The sequence below is a fragment of the Phocoena sinus genome, chromosome 20, assembly GCF_008692025.1.
Source record: "Phocoena sinus isolate mPhoSin1 chromosome 20, mPhoSin1.pri, whole genome shotgun sequence".
Classification (NCBI taxonomy): domain Eukaryota; kingdom Metazoa; phylum Chordata; class Mammalia; order Artiodactyla; family Phocoenidae; genus Phocoena; species Phocoena sinus.
Window position 1 is genome coordinate 44,757,271 of NC_045782.1, and position 23,233 is coordinate 44,780,503.

At 39.7% G+C, this 23,233-nt stretch overlaps 2 protein-coding genes across 5 annotated transcripts in view; one reads left to right on the forward strand and one right to left on the reverse strand.

Moving 5' to 3' along the window:
• MILR1 (mast cell immunoglobulin like receptor 1) overlaps window positions 1-7,296 on the forward strand; it is a 31,086-nt gene extending 23,790 nt beyond the window's left edge. For 2 of the 3 annotated variants that reach the window (XM_032616034.1, XM_032616038.1), the window contains one exon: window positions 1,682-7,296. The gene's annotated coding sequence lies outside the window, so the exon portion shown is untranslated. The remainder of the gene's footprint in view (window positions 1-1,681) is intronic. The other variant, XM_032616035.1, reaches the window with a different exon arrangement.
• POLG2 (DNA polymerase gamma 2, accessory subunit) lies at window positions 4,461-22,294 on the reverse strand. 2 transcript variants are annotated; one of them, XM_032616031.1, is made up of 9 exons: window positions 21,362-22,294; window positions 16,887-17,013; window positions 16,668-16,773; window positions 15,638-15,811; window positions 14,627-14,767; window positions 12,313-12,393; window positions 9,786-9,907; window positions 7,762-7,879; window positions 4,461-4,572 (listed from the first exon to the last, which is right to left on the reverse strand). In XM_032616031.1, the coding sequence occupies exons 1-9, from the start codon at window positions 21,912-21,914 to the stop codon at window positions 4,483-4,485; spliced, it is 1,512 nt and encodes a 503-aa protein (XP_032471922.1). In that variant the 5' UTR covers window positions 21,915-22,294; the 3' UTR covers window positions 4,461-4,482. The 2 variants fall into 2 exon arrangements, with proteins under 2 accessions (XP_032471922.1, XP_032471923.1); XM_032616032.1 differs by lacking the exon at window positions 4,461-4,572 and having other exon boundaries at window positions 7,676-7,879; window positions 9,786-9,886; window positions 21,362-22,292.
• Window positions 22,295-23,233: the final 939 nt, after the last annotated feature.

Here is a 23,233-nt window from a genome sequence, read left to right on the forward strand (position 1 = left end):
GTGGCTTGCAGGCTCTAGAGCGCAGGCTCAGTAGTTGTGGGGCATGGCCTTAGTTGCTCCGCAGCATGTGGGATCTTCCCAGACCAGGGCTCGAACCCGTGTCCCCTGCATTGGCAGGTGGATTCGTAACCACTGCGCCACCAGGGAAGTCCTGCCATGTCCTTTACGGTTAGTGTTTTTTTGTGGATGTGTGCCCAGATGAAAATTTTTTCAACTTGAGGTCATACAAGCATTACCATATACTACTATCTACTAAAGGCTCTTTTAGTTTACTTTCATATTTCAGTTTATATCCGCCTGGAATTGTTTCTGTGATGTGAAATTGCCATCATACTTGTTTCCACTCCCCCGCATGGACATACCCCATTGTTCCAGCACTGTCTACTGAAAAGACTGTCCTTTCCCCACTAAACTGCACTGTCACCTTTGTCACAAATCAAATGCCCATATACATGTGGGTTTCTTTCTGCACTCTAGATTCTGTTTCATTGCTCTGCTTATCTCTCCATGTCAATGTCATACTCAGCTTTCAAATGCATCTTGATAACTGCAAGAACAATTTTCCCACCTTGTTCTTTTTAAGAATGTCTTAGCTATTCTTGACCTTTTGCGTTCTGTATAAATTTTAGACTCAGCTTATTATTTTCTTAAAGAAAAAATGAACATAATAGGGATTGATTGATATTGCATTGAATTTGTAGATCAATTTGGGGAGAATTAACATTTTTACAGTATTGAGTTTTCCAAACTACAAATATCTCACCATTTGTTTATGTCTTCTTCAATTCTCTCAATAGCATTTTATCATTTTCTGCATAAACAGCTTGCACATCTTTTGTTAGATTTAGTCCTAAGTACTTGATATTCTGATGCTATGGTAAATTGGTTTTTGTTGTTGTTGTTTGTTTTTGTTTTTTTGGGTGAAGTAGAAAAGAATAGCTTTATTGCTTTGCCAGGCAAAGGGGGCCACAGCAGGTTCATGCCCTCAAACCTGTGTGTCCCAATCTGGAGGGGGAAGTGAGGAGTTTTACAGTAATGGTTCAAAGAGGAGGGCATGATCAGGTGGTGGACATGCTTCTGATTGGTTGGTGGGGAGGTAAGTGGGAGTTAGCATCATCAGCCTTCTGGTTCAAACCAGTCTGGGGTCTACGTGCTTGTGGGCAGCATAGAGTTAACTTCTCCCACCTGGTGGGGGTTTCTGTATGATTTTAGATGCTATCCACTCCAAGGTATTCTCTCAACCAGGTGTTAGTGCCCAGAAAGTTCTCGCAAAGAAATGGCACAGAAGACATCCCAGTGGTGCTGACCATGAGCAGGAGTTGGTCTAGCTATAAGTTGGGAATAAAGGGTCAGCACCTGGTTTCAGGACTTAATGAAGCTCAGGTTCTTGATGTCTCATCACAGAAAGAATTTAGTGAGAGACAAAGTGATAGGTAAAAAGTAGACTTATTTATAGAGAAACACACTCCACAGACAGAGTGTGGGCCATCTCAGAAGGCAAGAGTGGCCTTGGGAGACACACTCCAGACAGTGTGGGCCATCTCAGAAGGTGAGAAAGGCCGGTAAATTGTATTTTTATTTCATGTTGTGGATATATAGAAACACAATCACTTTTTTTGGTTGACTTTCTATCCAGCAACCTTGCTAAATTCTCTTTTTGATTTTAACAATTTATCTGTAGGTTTTTCTTACAGTCTGGAGACCAGAAAACTACTGCTGCTGTTACTGCTGTTGCCTCTGCCACAACTGCCTCATCCAGAAACTGGAGCCCAATGGAGTGTGGAGTTATGCCACTGGAGACAGTTGCTTTTCAGTGGAAACCATCACCTCCCTTCTACTTTCCAGGTCCCATGTACATGCATCTAATTGGTAGAAGATATTCACAGCCATGCCCTGGCAGCAAAGGAACTGTAATTTTTCAGGTGTCAGACCCCACCAAATAGAAGAAGGGTTATGATGTGGCTTAAGAGAACCAATCAAAATAGCTACCACACTAGCCAAAATATCAATCAAGACTGAGGGGGAAATAAAGACATTTTAAGACAAAGACTGAGAAGGAGGTTTCCCAATCCCATTCACACTGAAAGAACTATACAGTGTACTCGATGAAGAAGGAAACTGAATACAGAGGAAGGGTGTAGGATTCAAGAAGAAAATGTAAGTGTGTGTGTGTGTGTGTGTGTGTGTGTGTGTGTGTGTGTCAGGGGGAGGCACAGAGTGAGAGAGAGAGGTCTATGAGGTCTGAAAACATTATAAAGTTACCATGATTTTGAAAGTGTGGTATGGGTATATGGCTGGAGAAGTAGAAATATGTAAATGTAATGGGACAGAAAGTCCAGATATAGATCTAAATACATATAGGAGTTTAGCATATGAAAAATATGGCATTTTAAGTCAATGGGGAAAAGATGCAATATTCAATACACTTTAAAAACTTGAGAACCATATTTAATAAGTTAGAACTCCACTTCATTCTTTGCAACAAAATTAATTCAGCTAGCTCAAATATTAAAATACCTAAAAATGAAGCCACAGAAGTGCTAAAAGAAAACAGGAGGAATTTTATAATAATCTTTAAGAGGGAAAGGCTTTTCTAGGTATGACTCACAATCCAGAAGACATAAATGATTGTTAAATTTAGTTAGATGAAACATTTAAAAATTACATTTAAAAATCTTAAACTAAGTCAAAAGAATGGGGGGGTATTTTGAACCCATGTCTTTGATAAAGTATGAAGTTCTACAATGTATAATGAGCTCTCACAAATTAAGAAAAAAGCCAAAAATCCAATAGGAAACCAGGAAAAGGCTGTATCTGCAAGGTGACACCAGGGCAGCACAAAAACCTTGATGGGATGAAGGCTGCAAACAGGTGTGCTCTGACCAGCTGCCCTCAAGCATTTGTCCCTTCTGCCCCTTCTGCTCCCAGAGCTGGGGGATTACAACCTAAGGAGACTGCCTTCTCTCAGTGCTGCTTCCCCTGAAGGATGTAAAGGGGAGACTTAACCAGAGGAATGATCAACAGTGGTTCAGTGATGTCTGAAGATCCTTCTTTCTCCTTTACTGCCCTGAAGGGACATGGGCTAGTGCCTTGTCTTTGACCTTTATTACACACAACCAGAGACAGTAACTGAGATTTCGGGTAGTACATAAACTTATAGGTTAGGACAATTAGACACCTAAGGATTACAATGACCTCCAAGCACATCTCCTTGGCCCCTCAGACATAATGCGGGGGAAGGCACAGCTGGCGAAGGGCCAGAGCAGGACCCTCTAAAGGGCAGGGGCTCCTCTTGCCAGGTCCAGGAAGGGCATTGCTACCTCTCTTGTCCTGGCCACCATCACCTGGGCATTGTCAGAGCTCCTCTAACATTCCACTCTCCAGTGATCTTTTCAAAATAACAGTATGTCCCTTCTCTGCTCAAACTGTGCCCCCTCCTGCCCTAGTGGCTTCCAGAGTCCTTACTGTGGCCCCCATGGCTCTAAGCAACATGGACCCTGACCACCTCTCTGACCTCACCTTCTCCCCTTCTCCCCTCTGTTCTGGCCTGCTTTATGTTCCTTGCTCACTCTACACCATTTTCCTCCTAAGGGCCTTAGCACTTGCTACTCCCTTCTGCCTAGAATGTGCTGCCCCAGATGTTCACACAGCTGGCTCCTTCACATCATTCAGTCTCAGCTGGAAGGCCAGTCCTCAGAGGCTCCCCTGATCACCTATGTAAAGCACACTACCCTAGGCATGATCTAGCATGCCATCCTGTCCTATTTTACAACACTATCGCTACCCAAAATGACCTGAAATTGCCCATGCACCTACTTGCTTATTGTCTGTCCCCGCCTCCCCACCCCTAGAAGGGCCTTGTTTGTTTTGTTCACCACTACATCCCCAGCACCTAGAGTTCCTGGTACTTGGATGCTCAAAAAGCCTTTATGAATAAACAAAATGAACAGATATACAACACATATAATAACAGGCCAGTCTTTAGGAGAAGCACAACTACCCCTGGCATTTAAATCTGAGAGAAATTTCTCCCATGCTTCCTCACAGGAAGACGTGGTGTACATAGCAAACAAATGCCCTCAAGAACATTCTTATGGCTAAATGAAGAATGAGTTTTATAGAACTATTTCTAATAACATCTTTCGGTACATATTGGTGTGGTGTAATACCTAAGAAGAGTATTTGATAAAACAAAATTTATTAAATGCAATTGGGCTGGAGGGAAGTTTTGTCAAAATAATACCATCCAGGTTTGCAGCTCTCTGATAAATTTAACAGTGGTTACTACAGGAGTGAACATCAGAAACCACCCGTAAATATTTTAAAATATACTTATGAGGGCCCCACTGTTAAGAGAAATAGTAAGTCTGTCTGGGATAGGGCTCAAATATATTTATTTTTAAAAGCTCCACAGGAGATTCTGATGTGTAACTCCAGTCAGACACTTCTGATCTGGATAATCCTCCATAAATATTACTTACCTCAACTGCAGTATAGACATTCCATGTTGGCAGTTAGTGCAGTCAGCTGATCTGAGACCAGGAATACAATCTTCCTGTGAGGCTGAGGCCCCTAAGAAGACAAAGTACCTAAATAAAGGTACCTGTGGGCAGGACTGAGATTTTCTTCAGAAAAATAATTTTTAAAAACATTTTAATCTCACAGTTATATTAAAACGAAATATTGGAGCCCAAACTGCAAAAATGAAATTTAAACTTTTAAGTAGACATATGGTGGGAATACAGGCATTGCAGTTCTGAGAGTTCTGTGGTTAAGGTGAGATAAAGCAAATGAGCAGTTGTGTGTCATGGCATTCTAATTTTATCACCCTCAGTATTCTTGAGAATTGGGATTCTTTTTTTTTTTTTTGCAGTACGTGGGCCTCTCACTGGTGTGGCCTTTCCCGTTGCGGAGCCCAGGCTCTGGACACTCAGGCCCAGCGGCCATGGCTCACAGGCCTAGCCGCTTCGCAGCATGTGGGATCTTCCCGGACTGGGGCACAAACCCGCGTCCCCTGCATCGGCAGGTGGACTCTCAACCACTGCGCCACCAGGGAAGCCCCGGGATTCTTGACGTGGGAGGAGATACAGATGTGTGATAGAAGAGGTTAAAGTAAAAACTCTTAAGTCCTAAAGGGGCATGAGGGGACTTTTGGGGGGTGATGGAAATGTTCTATATTATCATTGTGGTAGTGGTTACACATTTGTCAGAACTCATAATCTGTACATTTAAAATAGGTAAATTTACCGTATGTAAATCATATCTCAATAAAGCTAATCCACACACACACACACCAGTCCTGAATTTGAATTGCAATTATTGGTGAGTTCGTGATGGCACCCAGAGTATAGTCTCCAAACAGTTTTCCAGTAAAATGAACCAGGGCTCCTTGGAGAAACTCTAAACTATACAATCTCTATATTACATATTAGATACCAAGGAAGCTATCAAAGACTACTAAAGTTGTGCCAAAAGGACTTGAGGCCAACATGAAGAGGCTCCTACTGGCCAAAGACAGAACAATTTGTGCATGAAAAAGAGTAACTTTAAAGAGGACAAATCTAGCATTTCTCCCACCTTTCCCATACCTCTAAGCAAACAGCAGATGAGATATTTTCTTTTATATAAGTATTCTAGCTAATAAATAAAGAAGGAGGATGGAATCAGAATATCACCATTTTGCCACCTCTAATGAACTGACTGATCTAGGCATTGGTCAATGATTGCTGGCATTCCCCCAAGAGAAACAGCCAGACAGTCACCGCTCCCTGATGGGAGAATACAGCCTATAAAATAATCTTGCCCACCCCCCCACCAAACTGAACTTGAAGCTGATCAAGCCTCTGGATTCAATTCCTAATCTATAGGAAATATAGAGAGAGGAATAGGTTAAACTACACCAAGGGGATTCAATAAGCAAAATCCAAACAGTAGAAAACACCATAACAAACAACTCAAATGTCTTGGAAAAAAAAAAAGAGTGTGAGCAGGTGAGAGAACTCAAATCTATTGTATAAGGATAAGAGAGACTAAAAGACCTACAACCAACTTTAATAAATGGGTCTTATTTGGATCCTGATCCAACAATGAGACAACTGGAAACTAAGTGGATATGATATTAACGAATTGGTTTTTAAAAACTTTTTATTATTAAAATCTTCAAACATACACAAAAAGCAGTACATGAACTCCCATGTACCCATCACTCAACTTCAACAACTCAGCACTATCCCTATTTTCCCTCCATATTCTACCACTTTTTAAAACTAAATTTTAAAAGTCTCAGATATCATATATTTTTACTCAAAAATATTTAACTATGTGTCTCTATCAGACAATGACTTTTTAAAAAGAAAAATAAAGCCATAATATCATATCACACCCAAGGAAATTCTCAATAATTCCTATTATCATCTACTGTTAATTTTTTTCAGGCGTGAGAATGGTTAGCTTAACAAAAGATCCTGAACTAAAATATTTACAAATGAACTGATAGCTGCGATCTGCTTCGAAATAACGTAGAAGGGCGATGTGGGGTGGATGAGGCAAGACTGGTCAAGGGTTGATGGTTGTTGGTGCTGGGTGATAGGTACATGGGGTTAATTATACTATTCTGTGTATGTTTGTGTTTGAAATTCTCCCCAAGAGCAAAAAATAATAACCAAAAAATAAAGACCTACTAAGTAAAGTCAACTCAGATAAGCCAGCCAAGCTTTTAAGACATTTTACACAAAGTATCAGAATTTTTGTCAGGTTGGTAATGACAACAGTTAACACAAACATAATCAGCACACAAAAGTTTAAAGATTTCTTATAAACATATCTATTAGAATCAGACATGAAGTACACTAATATTAGATTATGCCATTTAACATTTATTTTAGCTTGCTTTGCAAAAGTCAATAAATGTTCTCATTATTAAAATTTTAGTTTTAGGTTAATCTTTGATATTTGACAGTGTATATAAAGACTCTTCTTTCCTGATAACAAAACCCATTTCAGAGAAGACAAGACAGTACTGCCCCAAGGGATAAATTGTGTTTGATCCAAATTAATCATGATATTCTCATTCCCTTGGACAATGACTGGCCTAGTAATGACCATGTGATTCAGTTCTGATAAATAGAATAAAATGTAAATAAGTCTTCTGACCAGGATGTTTGGGAAAGCTTTTACTTTCCTAATTAAAAACAGAAGAGCCTTGGCTGGCTAGCTCTATCTCTTTGACTTTCTTCCTAACTCGAATGTGGCTGAGAAGGCTAGAAATACATCCGCCATCTTGTGACTAAGAAGAAACAAGTATAAAGATAAAAGCCAATATCTTGTGACTAAGAAGAAACAAGTATAAAGATAAAAGCCAATATACTAAAGATGGTGGAAAGACAGCCAAGCGCCTTGCTCCCTAACTACTATAGAGGAAACAATTACACCAGCTCTGGACAGTCTACTCCCTCGATTTCTTGTTATGAAAGAAACAAACTCCAATTTGCTTAAGCCAGTATAGCAGTCCTTTTGTTTCTTATAGCTGAACATATTCCTGATAGCATGAAATACATCAAGAAATATAAGTAATGAAAACTAAATCAAAAAAAGCACCAAAAAATCCACTTCTGAGTGCAAAGAGGCTAAAAAAGAAAAACACTAATAATAATCTCAGTTAAATAAGACAACCAAATTAGGAAAGGAGAATATTTATTACACAAATATTAGAATCTATACATTCTTAGCTGATGATATATATTTAATTAAAAAGTCTTTTACTTTGGATATATGCATCGTTTCCTTCATTGTGGTGTCTCTACTTCTCAGATGTATTAATCCATTCTCCAAAGTAGCTTCAGTAATCAACACTGTGAAGAGGATACTCATTTCATCATATCTAAGAAAAAAAGGTAGTTAACCAAAACACGTGAGCACAAATATAGATTGTAAATTCACCACATTACCAGCTTTAATTACTCAGGAGCCAATGCCACCTTCAAGAGTCACAAAACTCAGGGACTTCCCTGGTAGTCCAGTGGCTAAGGCTCCAAGCTCCCAATGCAGGGGGCCCAGGTTCGATCCCTGGTCAGGGAGCTAGATCCCACATGCTGCAACTAAAGTTCCTGTATACAACAACTAAAGTTCTATAAAAAAATTAAGAAAGAAAGAAAGGAAAAAAAGAGTCACAAAACTCAAAGGCAGGCCTTGAGAACTGAACCCAAAAATACTTTTTTCAAGTTTCTGAATCATTCTCAAAGTAAAATTTTCAGGAAGTTTCTGACTTATTGTAATAGCTAGGCAGTCATAAAAGAAAAGAAAATATAAGAAATGAACACTGGTACCTCAACACACCATTTGGTGTGATCTGGATGAACCTCAGAATAACCTCAGCCTTTTGGTATTTGGATACAATCCAAGAAAATAATTTTAGGCAAAACTCTCTTATAATACTACTATAATATTAAGATCTAGTGTACAACAAATTATACCAAAAACCATGCTAAATATATACCTTAGTACACTAACTTACAGTTTCTAGTTTAGCAATAACTGAATATGTTCCACACTGGCCTTCCTTCTGTTTACCCAGTCATACTATCTCATTGTTTCTTTTCTTTTAGGACTCCACCAGAAATTATCTTATTTATCTACTTGCCTGTTGTCTATTCTATCCCACTAGAATATAAGTGTCATTAAGAACAGGAAACTTTTCTGTGTTGTTTACTGCTGTATCAAAGAACAAAAAATATAGTGAGTGCTTAATAAATATCTGGAGAAAAGTATCCTGGGACAAAGGAAAAAAACTATCCTGGGACATAAAGCCTTTACCATGTAAAGAACAATTGTAACTTGATATTGTCCACATGACTCAAAGGGTAAGATTTTAGAAACTGAGAACACTGGAAAGTTCAAGTACCACCCCTTCATCTTATATATGATAAAGCCATCAGTTGCTTTATCTATAGAAACTTATTTTTCTTCTGACATCATCTGAAAGGTATATTTTAACAAGTTACTACAGAACTGAGGAGCAAAACACGAGGCTTCACAACTTTTCACCTAAAAGATATGTATTCAACACAAAAAGCTAAAAAAATAACAAAATAAACCCAAAGTAGGGAAAAATGAATTATTTTATTAAAAAACAGAAGTTAATGAAAATAGCAGGGGGTAAGACTAGAGACAGGAGATCAGTTCGGAGATTATTTCAATAATCCAGTCAAGAGATACTGGTGATCTTAATGGGGAGATGTGGATGTGAGATACATTTAGGAGGAAGACAAGAGTTAGTGATGGACTAGACTCTAACAGTAAGGAAGAGGGAGGAGTGAAGGACAATATCCAGGTTTCAGTCTTGAGCAGTCAGGTAAACAGAGGTGCAGATCACCGAGAAAACTAGTTCTCTGTTCTCTGGAATAGAATTACCTTCCACTCAGCCTGAGAATGAACAAGGCCAGCAAGGAAACGGCACTCCACTCATGTTCCCCCAGTCCTGATTCAACAAATGTGTCTAATATAAATAATTCCATCCCTGATAAACTGATAAACTCAGGTACACATACTTCATGGTGTTAAGTCTTGAAGTTTCACATAGTTTGCGCTCATATATACCTGATGAGTATTGTTTCCTGCTGTACCAATTAACTAATAAGGGTATGTGGTTCTGTAAACAGGAAAGTTAGGAATAATTTTGAATTACAGTATATATAGATATTTAGAAGAAATCTGTTACTCATAAAGAAACATCGTATAATCAAAAACTCTGAATACATTTTTTAAGCAAGAAAAAACACAATTCTTACTTTGAATAAAGTTGTTCCAATGAGGATGGCACAGTTTCCAAATAACCAGGCCACACAGATATTCCATTTTCTAATAATTCATTAAATAGCCCTTGACAAACCTGGGGAAAAATACAAACACTCTGAATATGAAAGAAAGAAAAGTAGCTAGAGTTATTACCCTATTTTTATGAAACCACCAATCATCTTTTTCACTCTTTAAAGTGGGAATAAATCCCTTTAATTACATGATAATATTGTTGATAATTTTATATATTGTATATTTATAAATTGTATACTTCTTCTGAAGAACTTAAACACTGCAAAGCTGAATACTAAATGCAAATCTGAAATTTTTATACCAAATATAAGAATTTTTATTATCATCATTCATAACACAAATAAACAAAAGCAAAACAGATTCTATCAGAAAAAAATAGTCCAAAGGGCTATGTTAACTCTAAACTTATCTGAGACTTGAGAACTGAGCCTAAGGGTTATAATACGATGTAAGGAAGAGCCATTAAAGGAAACTAAGGAGAAGGAGCCAGAAAAGTATGAAGAAAACCCAGAGAGTGGTGTTCCTGAAGCCAACTAAAGAAAATGTTTCAAGAAGAAAAGAATGATTGATTAGTTTCAGTGGAATGCTGGAGACAAAAGCCTGATTGGAAATACAGAAGTAATGATGAGTAAATGACATAGTACACTTTACTGTTTTCTTAAAAATGGTGAAGCAAGAAAAAGAAAAGTTTAAAACTCCCTTAACAATCTAGAACTAAAATTCTAAAGCAGAATTTCTCTCATTGGCACTGCTGATATAGGATGTTTAGCAGCATCCCTGGTATCCATTAGATATCCGGAGCACCCTTCCCCACCTTCTGACAACCAAAAATGTCCCCCCAAATGTCCCCAGATATTACCAAATGTCCCCATGGGGAGGGAGAGGGGGAGGATGGTGGGATGGGGTAGGGGTGTGTGCCTGAGCTAGAGCACTGTTTCTCAAACTTAAACACCAGAATCACCTGGAGGGCTTGCAAAACACAGATGGCTCAGCCTCGCCCCCCAGAGTTTCTGATTCAACAGGTCTGGCAAGAATTTGCATTTCTAACAAGTTCACAGGGAAAGACCACAGCGAAGTAAATGGGTGTTAAGGTACAGGATATTTTGGGGATAGATGAGAATATAGATATTAACAAATCTAAGAAATTATCAGGGAAAAATAAATATGAGTTTTAGTAAGTTTAGTTTTGGTTGCCAGCAGAAAATGTGCTCTAACAGAAGGTAGAAAAGGAGAGAAAAAGTTCTAAGCATGATAAAGCGCAGGTGAAGACATGGGGAAATAACCCACAAAACCTCTTTCATAGCCCAGAAAGTTACATACGTAAGGATTCTCTTTGTCATACTGCTGAGGGGAAAAGCGTTAAAAACAGAATAAGACACTACTCTTTTGGTAAAACACCCAAGGCACAAAATACTACTAATATTCTTACAAACAAAAACAAAACAAAACAAAAGGCCTGCAATGGTAATGATGAAAATCTAGGAAGCAGAGTTCTTTGTCCTTCAAGCAAAAAAATCCCTAGGAACTTGGTACCTACCAGGGTGTTGTGGAACCTCCTGCAATCCTGGGGGAAATGTGGAAATTAAGCCATTCTCTTCCCTTTCCCTGAACTCATTATCCCCACCTTCCCAGACCCCTGCACAGGAGCCCAGGAAAGCCAGGTCAATCTTTCTAGTATCCTCACTCAGGTCCCTGGATGGGTCTGAGTTACCCAAACAGAAATGACTGCTGAAGGGGTCCTGGTTTTTCTTTTTTTTTTTTTTTTTTTGAGGTATGCGGGCCTCTCACTGTGGTGGCCCCTCCCGTTGCGGAGCACAGGCTCCGGACGCGCAGGCTCAGCAGCCATGGCCCACGGGCCCAGCCGCTCCGCGGCATGTGGGATCCTCCCAGACCGGGGCACGAACCCGTGTCCCCTGCATCGGCAGGCGGACTCCCAACCACCGCGCCACCAGGGAAGCCCCCTGGTTTTTCTTAACAGTATTTAATTTGACCAGATAGATTAGAAAAATAAGATTACAGATCTAGAACTTGTGCTTATACCAAAAAGTATCAAAAGTGTTAAGTTAAAAAGGGAAGATGGTAAGAAATAATTCACTAGACGTCTGTACAAATATTCTGATTGCCAAAATTATGCATACTCATTAAAAAAAATGCAACTATGACTGGGCATGACATTAATAGCAAAGCCCACTGAACTGTATTCAGCTTCTTTAATATAATATACTTCAAATTATCTGTAGTATTTATTATTATTTAATTAAAATTCATTATTAATGAATGATTTAATTAAAAATTTAAAAATTCATTAAAAATGGTTTTTTTCATTTAATAAAAATTTCATTATTTAATTGAAATATGTTCACAGTTCATTATTTAATTAGAAGTTTAAAAAAATGAATGAAAATAAAACTTTAGATGGCAAACTACTCATTTACTTGGAATAATGGTTATAATTGAAATCATGACATTAAAACTTATTTAACCCACCTGTCTTAGTTCCACTGTTGGGCCTCTTCCCACATCCAAAGCAACCTTAATAGGGGCTAAACAAGGGTGAAGTTTAAGCACCTAAAACAATTTAAAGAGAAGGGGTAAAAAGGACAAGCACTAATAAACATGAAGATGTTTAAGCAGTTAAAATTTTCTGTGTGAAAATGGAAGCTAGCTGAGGTCATAAAAAATATCACATAATGATGTATCAACCATCTTTATTCAGCTGCTCATAGATTTCTCCATTCAGGCATTCTACAGAAATAAGTTCACTTGATATTCTCCCATTTTCTGACAAATCCATTTTCTCTCAGTTGAAATGCCCCTTTCTGGCATCACTGCCTTCCCTACCCAGCCTGAGCCATGTGGCTTATCACTTGGACTTTCTCTTGCCAAAACCCATCACTCTATGCATTCATTCAGCCATTCAACAAACATGTGAATGGCTACTTGGTACGAGAAATAATTCTAGGTGGTGGGGACAAAAATCCTGTCCCTCATAATGCAGAGAAGCAGATAACAAAATAGATAAGTAAATAATATATTTGAAGGTGGTAAGTGTTGAAAAAAAAAAAGAAGATAGGAAGTGCTGGCAAGGCGTGGGCTGGTGGAGGGTCGTTTGCTATTTTAAATAAGGTGGTAAGAGGGAATTCCCTGGCAGTCCAGTGGTTAGGACTCCACGCTTCCACTGCAGGGGGCGAGGTCTCTGGTGAGGGAACTGAGATCCCACATGCTGCACGGTGCAGCCAAAAAAAAAAAAACAAAATGAAAAGAAACTACAATGGGACCATTAAAAATAAATAAATAAATAAGGGGGTAAGAGAAAGTCTCCTCTCTGAGGTAACATGTGAGCAGACTTGAAAGGGGATGGAGGGACGAGACGTGGACTTGGAGGAAGAGCACTCAGACAAAGGGGAGCATTAATGACAAGGCTCTTGAGCTGGGAGCACACACTGGGCATGTTCTAGAAACAACAATAGGTCTGTGCTGCTGGAGCAGACTGAGTAAGGTGGAGAGGAGTTGAAGGTCAAAAAGGATAATGCTTTGTAAAACATTTTAGGGGCTTTGGCTTTTCCTCTGAGTGAGAGGAGGAGCTTATTGGAGTGCTTAGAGCAGAGGAACAAAGTAACGCGTACCTTTAAAAAGGCCACTCAGTGCAGGGAGGTGGGGATGATGGTGGCTTAGATCAGACTGCAAGCAGGGGAGGTGCTAAGAAACCGTCAGATTCAGGATATATTTTGAAGACAGAATCAAAGAGGTTTTGCTGATGGTTTGGATGTGCAGTATGTAAGAGAAAGAAAAGAAAGGATCCCGCTGTTTGTCTGCTACACACACCCTATAAATCCCAAACAATTCTATAAATGGCCACATCAGGCTAAAGGAGCACTGCATAATAAATCACTAACTAGGCAGAGTGGTGCTACAAACTCATGGTGTCTAATCCCAGTTGAGCACTCAACACGTGAAAACTTTTGATTTTGGGGAAGCTCCCTTTCCCATTCAAGGGAAATATGACTATTCTAAACTCTTGCCACTTAAACCCCTATTCCTCCACATTTTAAGCTAATATCTTGCTTCCTAATTCCCCAAGAAAATAGAGGATATGAGTAAAACTTCCTTCAAGGGCTAACCAGCTCCAGTAGCCTATTTATATCTATACCATTGTTTCTTTCCACCCTGCTGTTTCAAAAAATAACTCCCTTTTCAAGACAAAACCCCCCCCAACTTGTGTTCTTGACTCTGTCTTGGTCCTTCCTGTTTCTTCTAAAATCTTGCTCCATTAGGTACTTCATTTCTCTCCTATAGCTTCAACCCCTCCTCTCTCTTGATTTTGAGCCCATAAGAATGCTCAAATTGCACATACTAAAATAAGCCTTTCCCTTGACCCAGACCCATGTCTAGTTCCTGTGATCCAGTGATCAGCCACTTGGGGTCGGACCAGAAGCAGAGAGGTTAATACCACAAGTCTTGCTGGCCTGTTTTACTTCTCCTACTTAACACTCAGCTTCTTATACAAGCAGAAGCCATACGTGAAAAGGCTCAGGGGCTAAGAATCAGAGACAGCTGTCCAGCTGCCCAAGTTCAAACAGAAACGCCTTTGGGATTACCCAAGAGGAATTCCTTCTTCTATTCTGTGAGAACCTGCTTATTATTCCTGTGGGCAGATTCTAAAAAAACTTGAAAAATAAATAACTTGCACTAAAAAAATTATTATTCAGTTTATATTAGAAACCAAGTACACTAACATAAAAAAAGGGAGAGAAATTTATATTTTTAATTTCCCAAGTCTATCTCTGAAATATCAAAGCACCTTTCTATGAAGATCTTTCTTTCTTGTGAAGGAGTTCTCTGTTAGCTGGAAAGAATCGTAGAGATATGCCAGCATGCCTCGGTCTAGATCTCCATTTATGGATAAAACAGAAGGAACCACATTTTTCCGTCCATCTCTGCCCTTCACAGAAAAGGAGACCAAAAATAAAGCATCATTTAGTAGAACTACCTCTTAAAATTACATTTTGCACTTACAGAATCAGAATACAATTTGATCAGTAAGTCTAGATAGACTGATGAAATTTTTAAAATTACCATTTGGCAACCCTCATAGTAATAATCGATTTGGGCAAGAATCATCAATGGATGTTGCAACCAGTATGCCAGAATCTGGTGAGAAACAGGTTATTTACATAGTCAAAGTATCTGCCCACAAAAGGCTTATTAATTACTCATCAATTAATAAGTACAAAATACTTGTCAACTTTACACTGGAGAAACCTGGAAGCATCATCTTAACCAAGCAATAAAAGTTAACATCACCAGTAACAAGCCAATATGATGCACTGAGAAGAGGGTAGCACCATTTCTGTGGCATTCTTAGCAAAAATACATAAATCATGAGGAAACATGAAAGAAATTCAAACCAAGGGACATTCTACAAAGTAACTGGTCTGTACTCTTCAAAACTGTCAAGGTCATGAAAGACAAGGAAAAATAAAAGGAATTATTTGAAGGAAACTAAGGACACATGACAACTACATGAAATACAGGATCCTAGATTGGATCCTGGACCTATAAAGGGCAGATTAGAATAATTGGTTACATCTGAAGGGTTCTGTGGATTTGAGAATAATAGCAGATTACTGTTACTTTCCTGATCATAATGATTGCATTGTGGTTATACAGGTGAGTCCCTGTACTTGGGAAATGCATATTGAAGTATTAAGACGTCATGGGGCACCATGTCTACAGCTTATTCTCAAATGGTTCAGAAATGATCACAGAGAATCTGGGTAAAGGATACATAGGCGCGCAAGGTAAAACATACATGTAATTGAGCTACATTTTCAGGATACATGTGTAAAAGTTCATGATCTCCTAGATTCCAAAGGGTTTCTATTGGCTCCTTTCCCCACGGAAAATTGTAGTAAAGTTTGTTTCCTTTTCGGCCCGCTTCATCCTGACAATCACTGCTGCTGAAGTTAGATGGACTCACAGCAAACTGGAAAAGAAAGTTTGTCTTATTAACTTATTAAAATAAATATTAAAAAGTAAAGTTGCCCCCAGCAACTGGTCATGTCCCAAATAAAAAATTGTTAAGTTTAATTAAATATGAGTGAATATACTGTTACAAATAGTGTTTTTTAATCTGAAAGAATTACACAGAAAAACTGTTGATGTTATCTAGCATTTCTGTAGTCAATTAATAAGAAGGGAAGGAACCATGAACTAAGTGGCATAAAGAAGAAAGTATCACACACTTACCATTCTCATCCTTCCTTATTTGTGATCATTCCATTTAGTTTACATGGGTGTTTGGAGATTTTGAGAGTTAGAGAAATAAGACAATGGCATGACAAAAATGCTTACTTCAACTCTTTTCTCTTAGGCTTACACTGAAACTTGACTGTAAATTACAGGACCATTTGACTAATATGGAGAGTTCATGGACAGGTTGGAAGCAAAACTAACACAGTATTGTGAAGCAATTATACTCCAATAAAGATCTTTAAAAAAAAAAAAGCTAAAGCTGTAAGAGTGGGCAAGGGTCCAACTCTACACCAGTCAGGAATGCCAGGTGAGGGATTTGAACTTTACCTAGAATGTAAAGTCTTACCAACAAAAGTTTCTGAGCAAGACATCAACAGACGTCTTTACTAAAGTAACTTTGTTTTATGGAACAATGAAAATTATTACAAAGTTTTTTATATGTAGTTGTTAATTTATTATAGCTGTCTCTTATAAATATAACATAGCTACATCAAAATAAATTTCATTTATTGTAGAGAAGTATTACCTCTGACACACTAAGACAATTTGCCTAATCATTATTAAATTAAGGGTAATTATTGTAGTACCTTTCTCCACCACAGGAGTCGATGACGTAACCAGAAATCAAGCCACTGGCTCGCAGTTCTTGCTGAAGTAAACCATACCAGTGAAGCTTCAGTCTTTTCACCGATTCTTTGGATATCAGAAATATCAGATAATCACTTATTTGAAAATCATATAATCTATCCCAAAGTGAAAGTGACTGTTTAAATACAAGGCCAAGTTACTTCCATTTTTTTGTGTACCTTTTAACACCATCAGGTGTCTGCTTAGTATCAGAAACAGGATGAAAACACACTCCAATCTGAGCAAGGCCAAAAGGTAGCCTCTTGTTTAGCAGATCCAGGTAATTAACATAATGCTCCAAGGCGCCTGTCAAAAGATAAACCAATCACTATATAAACCTATTTTATAAACCCAAATAATTTTGGTCAATTTATAGACAAATTAATAATATAATGCTAACACAGCAGTAAGTACAGTAGCATGGAGCTACTAAGGCAGATCCTAATTGATTACCACTTAATTTTAGGTAGTTTCCCCCAACTTTTTAGTATGAAGATTTTCAAATCTACAAGAAAGTTGAAAGAACAGTACAATAAACATCTGTAAACCCTTAACCTAGATTCAATTCAATTGTCAACATTTTGCCACATTTATTTTCTATTTCTTGTTCACCCCAAAACATTTTAGCATGTACCTCCTAAAATTAAAAATATTCACTGTATACCACTATTACACCATTAAATTAATCATATCATAACTTATGGTCAATATTCTATTTTCTCGAATTGTCACCCCAAAAGCCATTTACTGCTGCTCTCTTTCTCCCTAATTAAGGTTAACTCACTGTATTTTATTAGGTCTCTTAAATCACTCTGAATCTAGAATATTTCCCCACTTCTCCCTAACTTTGCTTTTAATGATATCAATTTTTAATTTGAGAACAGGCCAGTCATAGATTATCTCACATTAGATTTGTCTGAATTTTTCCTTATTTAATTTGGGTTAATCATTTTTAGCAGGAATAAATACTACATAGTTGATGTATATGTGCTGTTGCATCCTAACAGGAGTAACACAGTATCAAATAATCCCACTTTTTTTTTTTTTTTTTCTTTTGCTGTACGTGGGCCTCTCACTGTTGTGGCCTCTCCCCTTGCGGAGCACAGGCTCCGGACGCGCAGGCTCAGCAGCCATGGCTCACGGGACCAGCCGCTTTGCGGCATGTGGGATCTTCCCAGATCAGGGCACGAACCCGTGTCCCCTGCATCGTCAGGCGGACTCTCAACCACTGCGCCACCAGGGAAGCCCAATAATCCCACTTTTAATGAAACCAGATTTGATTACCAAGTTAAGGTAGTGAATATCCATTCCCCAACATTATCCTGCTCCCCAACAATCTTCCACCCAATATTTTATTTTATTTATTTTTTAACAAAGGGGCAATCGTTTTCTTTTAATTAATTAATTAATTAATTAATTAATTTTTGGCTGTGTTGGGTCTTCGTTGCTGCATGCCGGCTTTCTCTAGTCGTGGCGAGTGGGGGTTGCTCTCGTTGCGGTGCGCGGGCTTCTCATTGCAGTGGCTTCTCTTGTTGCAGAGCATGGGCTCTAGGCGCACGGGCTTCAGTAGTTGTGGCTCATGGGCTTAGTTGCTCTGTGGCATGTGGGATCTTTCCGGACCAGCGCTTGAACCCGTGTCCCCTGCATTGGCAGGCGGATTCTTAACCACTGCACCACCTGGGAAGTCCCACACCCGATATTTTAGAATCTGTTGATGAACCCCTGCTTGAATTATTACTATACCAAGGATTACAAAATCATAAAAAGGTGATTTTTCTACCCTATCTTTCCTTCTACATTTATTGCATAGCTCCTACAAGGACAAACTCTTTTCAACTCCTCTTTCTACCAGCAGCCTCAATTACTTAATTTTTTGTTTAACACTGTGGATTAGATTTTTAATTTTATTTAATGTGTTCTGATCCCTTTACCATCAATATTCATTTTAATGTTCAATTTGTCCCAAACTTAGCCAGTGGGAGTCTCCTTCAAGCCAGCATCTATGTCCTTTTAACATAAACCCACTAGTCTTCTAGTAATTCTTTGCTTTCTAGCACCATAAACTGTGCCAAAGTCACTTTGTACTGCCCTGCCCCATACCTGGAATGAGCCATTTCTCCAAGCACTGGTTCCTTTAGAAACCAAATTCTGGGTACTAGGTGTGATCATTGCTATTGTCATCGCTTCTAGGCCCCTTCAATGAAGAAAGTTAGGAAATTTGTATTTTTAAAAAATCATGAATTCACACTAATAGTCAATTCAAATTTAACATTATAAAGTTTATCCTTGCCTTGTACATCTTTTCTCTTTCAGTGAAAATCTTGGTTCCTAATAAATCTATCCATTGGTCTATTTGCTTTATCCTATATGTGAAACAGCTTCAGAATTATAATCCCAACATTTCTACTTACAATAAATCAATACAATAAAGTTCAAGATTTCTTTGTAGTTCTTTATGCACTTAGATTATATCCCACTAAATGATAACACTGTGTTCAAAAGTTACTTGATTTGAGATTTCCACTTCTGGTAATAGTAGACAAGCTTGTTGATAACAAGAAAAACAGGTCAAGAAACAGAAAAAAAGAATCTGTTTAAAGACATAGGAGAGCTGTCAAGGCAGTAAGGACTTGAGGGTCCAAGATTTGGAGAGAATGTAAGAACAGAGGTGAACCCAACATTTAGTGCTGCTTTTCCAATCTGAAGTAGGAGAACTAAGAAGCTGAAATGCTGAGCAGAGCTTCCTGACATCGTATGGGGCTAGGAAGCCCAAAAATTGTAGTTCGAGGCTCTTAAGGAGGAGGGGCCCTGGAAAACACCCCAGCCTTTCACTACGCACACTCAAAAGGGCTACACTCTAGGAGCAGAGGTGAAGCAAAAAGACTGAAATCCAGCCTCAATACGCTTAATCCCGGATTGTATTAAGAAGATATGCCCTAGCTGCCTGCCAAAAGCAAAAGTAAACCCTCCCAGGTAGAAGAAAACAATGCCACCCAGAGCCTCAATTTATCTCTACAATTAACACACAAATTACCTAGAAAATCTTAAGTCCAAATGACCAAAAGCCCGGAGTAAGACAGATAACAGAAACCGACATATCTGAGTTATCAGATATAGACTTTGAAGTGTAATTAATGTGTTCAAGAAAGCTGATAAGATGCTGGGGGGCGAGTCTAACATATGTGTAATTAATCACAGAAGGACAGAAGAAAGAATGGGGCAGTAACAATATTTGGAGACAAAATGGCTGAGAAATTTTAAAAACCGTTCATAAGTAGAGGCTACCACAATAGCTCAAACGTGAAATAAAGAGGGTAAGGGTACTGGGCATAGAAAGAAATGGCAAACTGGTACTCAGAAACTAAAAACACTAGACAACCAAAAATTTGGCAAGTAAGTGGATTTAAGTTTCTAAAGGCAAGAAAATGTCTGGCACATCAATAAATGCTTTGATGAAGCTAAGAGAGCTATGTTTCATTTTCTAATACGGAAAAAAAGATTTATTTGTTTTGGGACATGGTAATGAGCAGTGATTTAACTTCCCCAAAGTAAAATCATCATAGAATAATTAAAGTAGTACAAATCAAAATTGTCACGTTTACCCACCAGTTTAAGTTTGCTTTATTTTATTAAGGAAATCTTTAGAAGTTTACAATATAGGTACCAATTTTCAGAGAACCATGGACACTGGTTATTTTAAATTACTTCCTAGTACCACTTAATAAAAAATGGTAAGGATAGCATTTTGCAAAGATGAGATGCTGTGGCAGCAAGTCTGTCCTGTAAAAATTTTGAATTTTTTTTTCCAGAATCTCTGCTATCATGATCTATTTGACTTTGAAGGCATATTGTGCCCTACAAATTTCTGTGTATTCACTCAAGAATCGCTTATAAAACTTGATTAGTCCTATTATTCTGCCAATTCAAAAATTACCTTAAGGGCTCTTCAAACAGATTGTGTAGGTCAGTTTTCGGTAAGAAAAACTGGGGGAGGGCATTTTCTTGTTGCTCTAGAAAAACGAGCTCTCGATTAGCCTATAGTGTGTAAAAAAAAGAAAACTATGGAAGTATTTATAAATATTTCAGTAACAATGAACCAATGATTCAAACACACGATTTAATTTATGTCCTAATTCTAGGGCCGCTCAATAAACTCCAAAATTCTAGGGTTCCCTTGTGAAACTGAGAGCTTTACTAGAGCCTTGGGCCGGATTCTTTTTTTTTTTTTTTTTTTTTTTTTTTTTTTTGCGGTACGCGGGTCTCTCACCGCTGCGGCCTCTCCCATTGCGGAGCACAGGCTCCGGACGCGCAGGCTCAGCGGCCAGGGCTCACGGACCCAGCCGCTCCGCGGCATGTGGAATCTTCCCAGACCGGGGCACGAACCCGTGTCCCCTGCATCGGCAGGCGGACTCTCAACCACTGCGCCACCAGGGAAGCCCCGGACCAGATTCTTTAAGGAACAATAACGATCCCATGAACCAGTTTTCTCCGAGGCAGCAGCAACACTGTCAACAAACCCAACTACTTCAAGAAGACTGAGAACCAGATAATTTCCTTTCCATGTGAACACAGGGCCAGCTGCAATCTGGGAAATCGAGCGAGTCTGCCTTTCCACCCCGACACCTATTTTGAAGCATGAAATCGTGAAGCATACCGTGAAGAAGGTTCTCCCGTAGTTTCCCAGAAGTTTTCAGTAAGTTCTCAAGAAATGCTCCTAGCTGTTCCTTACTCAGCTCTTTGTCTTGCAAGATTTCGCGTAGCGTTTCTGCAGAAACTAACCTGAAGGCACTGTCCCCGGGCAGCGAAGGGCCTGGTTCATGGTAGAGGGCGTCTACCGGGAAGACCTGCTCCCTGAACACCACCACCGCGGACCACCATTCCGCCGCCAGGTTCTTCCGCAACTCTATACCCAAGGGGCCAAGGCCGGGGTGGCACCCGCTCAGAAGAGAATCTCGACTAAGCTGTCGCTTGGTGCCACTGAGGAAACGCCTTTTCTGACAGATCTCTACCAGCACCTCGCTCTCCTCGCCGCCAGACTCGGGGCCTTCTCTCAGCTCGCTCACCGGGGGCAGCTCCCCGTGCGACCTCAAGGGCCCTACAAAGGAGCCGCTCCCTTCCGTCAACTGCCCCCCATCTACTCGACTAAACCCAGACAACAGGCATCTGCAGAATTTCTGGCCGGCTCTGACGGCTGCACCACAGCGCATCGCCCTCAGGAATTAAAAGTGCATAGACTCCTATGAAAGGCTAACATATGTGTAATATGGGTCCCGAAAACCCGCCACAACAGGGAGTAGGGGGCCACCTGCGCAGGCGCGACGGAAGTGAGCGTGCGCGCGGCCGACCCCACCAACGGAAGTACGTCACTGCGTTCCGGCCGCTGCCGCCACCGCCGCCTGCCTATCCCACTCGCCAAGGCGAAGTTAGGCTTCCTGTCTCTTACATCCGTCACGTCCGGCTCTCTCTACTTGTTCTGTCTTCAACACCGATAAAGACCATTCCCATCTACTTTTCACTATCCCGCTGTTGCCACTAGAGTCAGCTTTACCTTCCCTTTTTTTTTTTTTTCCGCAAAAGAGACATCAGAATATTTCGGTGGCCTTCCTGGTGACGCAGTGGTTGAGAGTCCGCCTGCCGATGCAGGGTACACGGGTTCGTGCCCCGGTCCGGGAAGATCCCACATTCCCGGAGCGGCTAGGCCCGTGAGCCATGGCCGCTGAGCCTGCGCGTCCGGAGCCTGTGCTCCGCAACGGGAGAGGCCACAACAGTGAGAGGCCCGCGTACCGCAAAAAAAAAAAAAAAAGTAAAATAAACTACTTCGGTATTCTAAAAACTACCATTTAAATACACCTTCTCAGCCTTAAGTGTTCACGAAAATAAATCTTGGTTCCCCTCTTTAAAATTGTACTCCTTAATGGTAGTTTAGAGACCCACGCCTTGCGTGCATCTCTAGTAAAATGCTGTCCTGCCTGCCCTCTCCTGGGAGTGCCCGTTGAGGTTGTGACGGGGAAGTATAGTCCCCTTACATATTGGTGTTAAAAGGGATGCCCTGGGCCAGCAGCACCCGCATCACCTGGAAACGTTGCTTAAAAAACAAGCTGCTGAAAAGGGCCCAGCAATATTTAAACTCTCCAGGTTGACGTGGAGGCACACTGACAACGAACCACTCGTTTAACAGAGTTGTGTCTACCAGAGTACCCTTCTAAAAGGCCCTTCAAAAATAACTTGAGAAAACCTGCTTAAAACGGAGATCCAGGACTACGGAGCAGACTTCTGGCTTTACAGCTCCATTTTAACACTTGGAAGAGACAGTTTATGTAAAGGGTAGCAGCTTAGCAATGAACAGAATATAGGAAGTTAAAATTCATCACATTTAAGGTGGTGTTGGACACATTCAAAAAATCATTCCATACAGAACATGTGAAAATTTGTTTAAAAAAAGATGCTAGTAAAACGGTATTGCTGGAAAGCAATTATATTAACTGCAAAGATGGGTAACATTTGTGTGTTTTCCACACCCCGGAAA

Bases quoted from the DNA above. Each gene is read 5' to 3' on its own strand.
- POLG2 (XM_032616031.1), bottom strand. From the start codon at position 21,914: ATGCGCTGTGGTGCAGCCGTCAGAGCCGGCCAGAAATTCTGCAGATGC. The intron at 9,908-12,312 runs GTGGGTTAAATA...TTTCATATTCAG, and splicing joins CAACAGTGGAACTAAGACAG to AGTGTTTGTATTTTTCCCCA. The intron at 4,573-7,761 runs GTAAAAGACTTT...TTGTCTTCTTAG, and splicing joins AAACGATGCATATATCCAAA to GGGCCTCAGCCTCACAGGAA.